General features: G+C 38.4%; 1 protein-coding gene across 3 annotated transcripts in view; it reads right to left on the bottom strand.

Annotated features, from left to right (window-relative positions):
- dab2ipb (DAB2 interacting protein b) overlaps nt 1-9,873 on the bottom strand; it is a 91,376-nt gene that overhangs the window by 40,136 nt on the left and 41,367 nt on the right. For 2 of the 3 annotated variants that reach the window (XM_079449098.1, XM_079449097.1), the window contains exons 2-3: nt 5,006-5,121; nt 1,773-1,891 (exon numbers count right to left, since the gene is read on the bottom strand). In XM_079449098.1, coding sequence (XP_079305224.1) covers nt 1,773-1,891; nt 5,006-5,086 — 200 coding nt within the window. In that variant the 5' untranslated portion in view covers nt 5,087-5,121. Of the gene's footprint in view, nt 1-1,772; nt 1,892-5,005; nt 5,122-9,222; nt 9,340-9,873 lie in introns of those variants that run through there. The other variant, XM_079449099.1, reaches the window with a different exon arrangement.

Below are 9,873 nucleotides of genomic sequence, written 5' to 3'. Positions count from 1 at the left end.
CAGTCTGTTTAAAGTGTGGGATATTAATGGGATAAGGAAAAGAGAAGGATGCATGAAGGAGCATCTCAGAGAAAGAGGCAGATGACAGATTGGACTGCAAAGCTTTGTCGGTTTTCACTGACAAGAGAGGCATGTCGAAAGTGACCTCAATAACCAGTTTGCCAAACACACCCACACTTTCAGATGGCACGCGCATATGCTGCACACTCTTCACCAGTGATGGCAACAACAGCGTTACTAAGCGCATTCGTTTTTTCAGTAACGAGTAATCAAACGAATAACTGTTTCCCCGTCACAACGGCATTACGTTACTGACAATAAAAGGCAGCATTACTATAATTAAGCTCGCTGAAGCAGTTTTGATCCCAGTACTCTCTCTCTCATCCAAAGGACCTGCAAAGTTTTTTTCTCTGCCGTGTGTTGGGATGTGGGACACATAACTGATTTTGATTTGTGTGTGAGCGTCTGGGAGATAACCACAAAACTGATGATGATTAGCTTAGGTATTAGTACATTTTCATCTTTTTCCAACCATGGGCAGAGTAGGGCGGGTTTTCAAACAACAAACGCAGTCGCACAGTACTCCGCCACCAATGCCTAGGAGTCAGAGAGAGATGGCAAGAGCAACAACTACAAATGTTAAAACTGAAATATAATCTCGACTTTTCCTCTTTATGGTGAAACACAAGGAATGTGTGTGTAATGTGCAACTTATGCCCAGGAAGAAAGAGGCTCAACGTCGTTGGCACGTTATTCTAATTACATTACATTCAGAGCACTTCTTGTTATAAAACTGTTCACTTTTGTAAGAAACTACAAACAATAAGTAGTACAGTACAGTATGTCTAGCAGTTGTGAAGTTGGTACCTTTAGAACCATCATTTATTTTAGACTTATTTTTTGACCAGTTGTAGTAAAAGTTCTGAACTATTGTATTGTGTTTTTTGTTCAAGTATAGTAAAGATAATATTTACAATATTGATACATAAAATATTGAATTTAATAGTCTCTCACATTGACCCACAGCAACAATAAAATAGTGTAGATTAGTGTAAGTTTTATAAAAATAATTCATTGTATTCTATTTCATTTCATTCATTCATTTAACATATTTAAAATTGGGGAATTCAAGTTTTTTGACATTAATTTTTTTTTTTAAAAGGAAACGCAATAGTTACATTCCATGGTAATAAGTTATTTTATAATGATATAACTAACTAATTACTACTTGTAAGAAGTAAATAGTAACTATAACTAATTACTTTTTTAAAGTAACGTGCCCAACACTGCTCTTCACACGTCATTATTCAATGTGGAAGAAATGATCCAGTATGGACACAAGGAAATGCAAACCATGCATTTACATATGGAAGTAAATAAAAGAGAGCACATAAAATGTAAATGCATGCAGGCACACTGTAATTCCACTGCATCCAGTCCGTCCAGTAAACGTTATAAAGAAGACCAGAAACAATTATCAGTGTTTTACAGACTCCAGTAACATTTTGGGCTGTGATGCTAAGTGCTGAAGGAATTAATCTGAGTTTGAATACTTTCTATTCCAGCTTTCTTTGGTGATGCTCATTTAAATTGATCGTTCCAACTTGTACAACAAAGCAACAATGATTCAACCAATGGCATGAGGTTGAGGCAAATCCTGTGTTCATGAAACCTGAAATTCATTTTTCAATTACTCTCGTGATGTCAGCGATATTGTGGCACTTTAACTAGATAAAATCTTTGGAGAACTAAATAAATCATTTGTTGTTTACCTGTCGCTGTCCACAGGTCTGAAGCCTGGCAGAATGTGTCTGAAACTGCTGTTCCTGTCCAGTTTAGGTTGACTCTTCGTCCTCTTTATTGAGCCTTTTAGCCTTCGACTCAAAAATCCCTAATGAGAGAATGACAGAGAGAAATAAAGACACAGTGAGTCATAGAATGTCAAAATAATCACAACCAACAAAAATTCTTCATGTCTCTTGTGTCATATTGATCTTTCACCATAATTTCAAAAACTCATTCACTCTGTAATTCTCTGTAATTTATACACCCTCTTTCCATGAAAGCGCCTGTCACATTTTTGCAGCTCAAGGCTCAACTTCCTTTAGGCAGCAGTTACCATGGAGACAGCAGGTTGGCATCAAGGAAGGCAATAAGTGAGAAAGAAAGAATAAAAAAAGAGAAACAGAAGAAAAGAGAAAACAGGAAAGTTCAAAGATATGGTATGTTTGATGTTCATTCTCATTCTTAAGCTGAAAACTAGGACTGTATGGTGCTTGTCTCTGCAAAAACTCTTAAGGGTGTCATAATGCTACGGTGTTCGGAGTAGTTGTTAGTATGTTGCTATGAGGTTGCTAAGGTGTTCTGGGTGGTTAGAAGTGTGTAACTATTTAGCTTTTTGGTGCAGGTGGCTATTAAAACACAGCTAAGAGGTTGTGTAGTTGTTCTGAATGGTTGCTATACCTGTAGGTGCTCACTCACTTTCTATGAATCAGATGAGCCCACAATGATTTTTAATACTTGGCATACTTAGAGTTTTACTGAATCCACAAACAAGAATCGAAAAGAATGCAAGAAGAAAGAGTGCAAATCGATACAGAGACAGAGGTACAGAGAAAGCAATCAATATCAGAAATCAAGGAGTGGCACAAGTTTATGACAAGAAAGTGTTCGTAAACAAACAGAAAGTAGACCGTCCCCCTTACCAATTAACACAGCTGCATATTTTACATAATTAAAGCTCCCTGCAGATTACTATTCACAATATATGCAAATGAACACGCACAGACATCTCTTAATCACAGAGCAATCAGTCAGAATATTTCAGCACCATTTTCTCATACTGAACGTAAAGGAAACAGAATCAAATCAGTGGAGGACTGGAGGAGACAACGATAAGACGCCTGAATAATGAACAAGAGCACCTTATCTAAACATAACACAAAACAATTTTTAGCTGTAGATATGGTGGTGCAGTGAAGCACAGGGTAGAGGTCTGTGGGACTCGCGGGACCCGATACGGATTCTTGCGGCGCAGGACAACATTTTGGACAAAAGACGATAGCGGTCGGAAATTCTGGTGATATGGATGGGAGTAGGTCTTTGGATGGGGGCCCACTCCCGACATACTTCTAACTGACCACATGTGATCTTAGGACTGTGCTATGCATGTGCTGCGCGCGTGGACCAGTTATAAGTTACATTTGCATGCTCCAGCCCCAAGACAGAGCGGGCAGGTTGCCGAGTGCACCTTAGAAAAGACTGAGAGAGAGAAAGAGCGTTTGTGTTTTTTAGAGAGGAGACGTCATCAGGACATTTCGTGCATGTATGTTATTTTGCATGAGCTAGCTATAAGCCAACGGGTTTCGTTTATTCATATTTTGCTAATTTGAGTAAAAAGACGGCGTATTTAATGTATTTCATTAATGTTTCTCTGTGACATGTTTTCTACTGTATTGACATGAAAATGTACGAACAATTTTGTATATTGACAAGATGAAGATGAAAACGAAGATTTGTCCAGTCAAGCAGCAAATTTGTCAAATTAATTTGTCAAAAAATGTGAAAAGATTTGAGATGATGGAACGGTAGAGATGGTAGTGGAAAGCCTATTTGTAATTGACGGTCCAGATACCCGACAAATGGCCATGGAGAGACATCACGTGTAGACAAACTAGTCAAACTAGTCTACAGTGGGGAAACAAAAATGTAATTCTATGAATAATTCCCTCACAGAAAAAGCAAGGTCAATCAATACATCTGTATGACTAATGCATGGTCTAAACCAGACATGGTGGTATAAGTCAAACACAGTGAATAAGAGCCCAAAGATGAGAAGAACGGATCTCGAAACTGATCTAGGGATTAATAGAGAAAGTGGGTAAGAATAGAAAATCTTTTGACTTTAGAGTACAGTACTTTTTTATGCCAGTGGGGGGTGCAGGGGGATTATCATCACTTCACTAATGACTCATGTGTGGATTGACCTAACAATGTAACTGTGTTGTATCTTTCATTGATTTACCAAACACACTGGAATCTCAGGGCTTTCAGTCTTTGCCTCAAACCTGTTCAAACATAGGTAACATTATTTAAACAACTGAGTAAATTCCAATGTGCTCTGACTGTGGACATCCCTGTTAAAGGTAGGTTTTCCATTTTATGTTATACTGCTTGAATATATATATATATATATATTCTATGGAAGTCTCCCGCTAGACGACTAATTGCTTCTGATTCTGAAGCTCAGAGGTTAAGCTGCACTTGAATGACCAAAGAAATCTAATTTAAATATAATTACATCTGTATTCAGTCAAATGATAAGCAGCGGGTGCAAACGAAAGCCCACGTGGACTTCAGATGCCGCTTGTGTGAAACTGAACGTTGAAACTACTTAATACCACCTGCTGGTGATTGCTAATGATTTACTTCCTGTAAACTGCACAGAATCAAGCGTCAATTTGAAAGGATTGCTAACAGATTGCCTTCGAATCATGATAGTTTTTCATCTCCAGCTAATACATCTCGCTCCCATAAACACATAATTACTGTACAACTTCATACCAATTACAGTGAGCATTCACGCGTTGGTAATCCTTCCCTGATGCCCATCAATAAAAATAACATTTTTACAGAGCTTGGTTTGTGCAATATCCTGGTGCAGATTTATAAAGTCAGTCTGAAGATCATTTGAAAGCTTTTAAATGTAGTTTTAATGTGGGCCTCAATTCATTCTGGGTTAAATATGACTTTGTGTTTTGTACATTTTCATTAAAAAACAGCAATGCGGTTGAAGTTTATAGCCTTCAGTAGGAAATTTGCATTTGAGGAGGCGTTTTTAAAACCAAGAGGTTATTGGCACTGCCACATTTGCAACATAGAACATCTTAAGAAAAAGTAACTTATAAAGATAAAATACAACACATGTGAGTATGCAGTACACATCTGGAATCCAGACTATGTTTCCACACACTTTCACATGTGACAAACACATTTTAATACTGACCGTGACCCTGAAGGGTGTGGCAGCAGCGTCAACAGAAGTCTCCATAGTGGGTGGGGCTTTCTCAGGGGCGGAGCCTGGCATGCTACGTCTCCGCCCTGTTCTCTCAGGTGGAGAATCTGCAAAACAGATACAGTTTTTTATTTAGTTAAGAACTTCTAAGCGTCCTATTTGTAGTTTTTGGAGCTCCAGTAGAAAAGGCTCAAGTACTCCAACAATCAACACCAAATCAGAAATGTGTTTATTATTACTCGTATTACAAATAAATTACAAGTTAACCCAAGGACCTGAAATTGAAATGTTCAAAGCTTAACTAAAATGAAATCATGGAATATCAATTCATCAGCAAAACAAATCCCTCTAAGCGTTCACAGAATCTATTTTGCGAGCATCTGAAATGCGAGACTCGCACAGCATGCAATCTGATTCACAGACACCACAGAAACAATCATCATGCCAACACCCTCCTTTCACCGACTGATCTTCCACTGTCACCATCTGAGAGTTGTCTGTCAAACGTGTCCTAATAACCCATTCATAAAACCATCAACCGTCTATTCCACAGTGCCATCGGTATGCAGAGCTCCTAAATCCTGTCACCGTTCCTCACGGGCCTTCGGGGGAAAACCTGGTGTTCAGACGCAGGAGAAAATGAAACCAGACTGACTGCTTCATTCAATAAGCGTCTCAGGATAGAAACGCAGATCTGGAAACAGATTGCGTTAAGTGGTTCGCTCTGATCTCACTATCACGCGCTGATCCCTCAACAAAACCTTGCAAGAACAAAATCTTCAGTCAGAACTTATTCCCCCCCCCCCCCACACACACACACAGTGGGAAGAACAGGAGTTTTTAAAGCACATTTAAGACATCTGTTGTTTTGCATAGACTACCAGAATGTGAAGTTGTACCATAACATTTAACAACTTTAGATTTTAAAGTGTATGAATAACTCAGGATTTGTGTAGTGTGACTGTCATGACTGGTGACCATTTCTTTGGAATTTTTACCATCAACACTTCTTTTGCGGCAAAAACTCTATGTAGTCTCTAAAAAGAGGAATGTATTAATCAAACAAATGCTGTTTATCATGTCATGCTGCAGGACATCCAATGTGTTAAGGATATTTGTTTTACCGCTATTGCACAAGAATTCCCCTTGAGTCATCAATAACATATGTATGCATGTATGTATATTTACATTTATGCATTCGGCAGACACTTTAATCCAACATTCCAGGTATACATTTGTATTTATATCTAAATGTATATGACAGAGAAAGTACTTGCATGAAACTCTAGATGGCGCAGTCCAAAAGTCTAAACCCATCTGACATAATAATTTCGTTCTCTGTATCAGCAGCCAATGAGCTTGCTGCTCTACGTCTAAATATTGGCTAGTGATTGTTGTAGCAGTGCAGCGTGTTTCAGAAACCCCCTCCTTCCCCAGCTCCACCTGTATAGATCTGCTACAATGTGATCACGTAAGCTATGAGTTTATTAATATGTTATATGTGCAGCAGCAGTATTCCTAATATGCGCACAGCAGCATGCTGAGATGTATTAGTAGTAGCAAGTCTCCGTACTTGCTCCGCAGCAGCGTAGCAGATCTTTTCCGCCACGACCAAATACATTTATATATCATGTACACTACCATGCCAAACCCTCAGAGAGTTGTCATGACAGAACTTTAACTTTAAAATACCGATCAAGACCTCTCAGGACACACGTCAACTGAGTAAATAAGGTGAAATGACAAAGTCTTCACATTAAACTTCAATCAAGCCAACCGGCTACCCATCAGGCCATCTGAACATCTGTAATGAGAATTTAACAGTCAGGAGCCAAGCAGCTTGATCTGAAAGTGGATGCTCTCTCTCTTTCCCATTCTCTTTCTCTCCGAGTGAGTATCTGCATGTTAACTTAAATATACACATAGGGTACTGATGAAAGAGTATAATGAGTGTGTGCTTGACATTGACATCAGAATACAGTGCCTATTATGTGTGTGGCACCGGATGAACGAATCTGCATGTTTTCATTTAGACCTTATATTTACAGTATATAAATTAGAAACCACTTCAGGTATGTGTTTAGGTAAAATTATCATTTTAAATCGGCTTTCGTGTGTCTTGTCATGCTGTCACAATACATCTAGAAACTCTGATTAAATGAAAATTAGGAATTATCTCTTAATTTTAACCGCTGCTGTTTGTGTATGAGTAAGGCTTATTACAGAAAATAAACTATATATAAATTACAGTATATTGTACAGTAATCATGGTTTCAAACTAAACTCAAACTCTAATTGTTTTGTTGCTTAGAAATTAATCAAGATCCCTCGCTCTAATGTTTTACCTGTTCTCTACAAAATAAGAAAGAGCATAGTAATGTAATCTCTGCAGAACGCTGTAAGGTGCCGTATTTACAAAAAAATTTTGAGAATTTTGAGTTTATATCTGCCTCACTCTCCCTGTGCTGTAACATGTGTTTCCTTTAGACCTGGCTGTCCTCTGCGACACCATGATTGACAGATACCTTCCCAGTGGTCATAAAAGATCATCGCCCACCTCGACTGTTCCTATAGCAACCAAATCTCACCCTTCTCAGAGTTTGGTGAGTCTTACTTTGACAGAAACAAGGCCAACCGTCCGCACGCACACACACACACACACACAGAGAAGGTCAGAAAACACACTTCCTGAGCTCTGGGCTGGGACACAATGCTTCCACATTTTCCTGGAGAGGACATTCCAGAGTGGGTATGATCGAAAACAAATACGCATTTTGCACATCCAACTCAAAACTTAACAATAAAGTAAGTTTATAACTTTATATTAATTAAATAACACAATCACAGAGTCTATGTGTCTTGGCTGTAAAGCTAAACACTTTGTTTGAGGTGTGCATTTAAACATATGGGTTTCTTCAGTGTTTTATAATTTGTGTCAGCTGTGGCCTAATGGTTAGAGTGTTGGGCTTGCCGGTTCTAATCTCAGTGCCAGCAGGTCATGACTGAAGGGCCCTTGAGCAAGGCACCTTACCCCTGATTGCTCTGCAGTAATGTGCCACTTGGATAAAAGCGTCTGCCAAATGAATAAATGTAAATGTTGTGTGTAACAACCAAGACAATGAGGGAAAACACCCCAATGGTCTTTCAAAACTAACCCAATGACCTCATCCCAAATACGATAACCCCAAATATGTCATACCTAAATTAAATATTTTACAATCAGTATTGCACAAAACACAAGATTTCTTCATGAACACCACTGATTAGTAGTAATAATAAACAGTCGATGGACAAGAGCTATTCATCTAACCTGCAGAATAAAAAATAAACAACCCGTATAAATAGCAGCACAATTTAATCGGACCTGCAGACCTGGCAACCCTGAAGACCCTGAGATTGTATTGAACTCAATACTGACACCTGTAGGCATGGATGTGGCATCACACAAAATTACCAGATGCTACTGTAGAGACATATTTAATGTTTGTTTTATCAGTTTTTGCAGGTGTCCATTTCTATTTATTCCGTCAGAAAATCTGATAATATGTGGTTTATGAGTAGGCTAGTGATGATACAGTATGTCCGCAAAAGTCCCCATCAGCCTTATGTAAAATGAAACCAGTACATTTAGACCAGTAAAATGTGATCATGTCAAAAGCACTATTCATGTTTCTCAGGGATTACACGTTTTTTTTCCAATCAAAAAACTTTAAAGGTACTTTTAAAGTACACCTTTAAAGTTATATATCTATGAGTCATTATCACCAAAGGCACTGTTTGCATATGCAAAGTGTGTGCTCTGTTGAATGGTTCCCTTTTCTAATCAAATATTCACCGAACTCGCTCCAAATGCTCACAGTGTCTGAATGACATCACAGCCATGCAAAACCCCAAGACCAAACAATGCACACGACACGAGTACACATATACTCAAACAAGTACAAAACAAAAAAAGACTAACCAGTCAATGTATTGAAAAGGCAAAATATTTCTTTGAGACAGCACAACACAAACAGCTGTCAGGAGGTCTGTTTACCAACCCCCATTTTCTCCCTGCTGGGACTGCAAATATATTTGATTTTGTTTCGTGTGGCTAGTTGTCGAACAAAAATACCAGTAGGGTGTTGCTTTGAAATTAATCGGCAGTAACTGGATTATAAAAAGTAATATTCCAAATGCTAATAAGCAAGTTATATAGACACACTTACCTTCACACTTGTTGTGGTAAACGGACAAATTTGCACCACTTCACCATCCACTTCGTGTGTGTAGGTCTTATGCGACAGGTGGTTGAGAGGGAGGGTTTAACACTTATTTGACTATTGCCTAAATTGTTGCATAGCCTTGCACACCCCAGCACATAGGGAAGGCAGATTTGGTTTATAAAAATGCATCATTCAGTATAAGACCATGAACATGCATTAACAAAGTATACAGAGTGAATTTTGATTTCACTCCGTTGGCATATTGAGTTAGTCAGCTGTTGTAGTGCATAAAGTAAAAGTAAATGAGTCAGAGATGAAGCAAGATGCTCAATTATGATTCTTATCGGTTCTCCGCCACATTCATTTTGTTTAAAAGAGTTTTGATGTGGTATTCAGTCTGTAGACCACACATGCTGTTTTAACAAAATCAATATTAAGTTTTGTGCTCCCTCACAATACCATAGTTTACACTATTGCAGTAAGATTTCAGTTCCCTCACATTAGGGCAAACTTATATCAAGCGTAGCATTAGTTGGCAGGTCACGTGAGTTTAGCTTGCATCAGCAGATCACAACCAATAGTCATACAACACACACTAGACTGCGTCCTATTTAAGTTGCATTTCTTTGCTCCTTATCAGCTGCGTAGTCGTGT

The sequence above is a fragment of the Barbatula barbatula genome, assembly GCF_947034865.1.
Source record: "Barbatula barbatula genome assembly, chromosome: 2".
In the NCBI taxonomy this organism is placed as follows: domain Eukaryota; kingdom Metazoa; phylum Chordata; class Actinopteri; order Cypriniformes; family Nemacheilidae; genus Barbatula; species Barbatula barbatula.
Note: the sequence above shows the minus strand (reverse complement) of the source record. Positions and strands in the feature narration are given on the sequence as shown.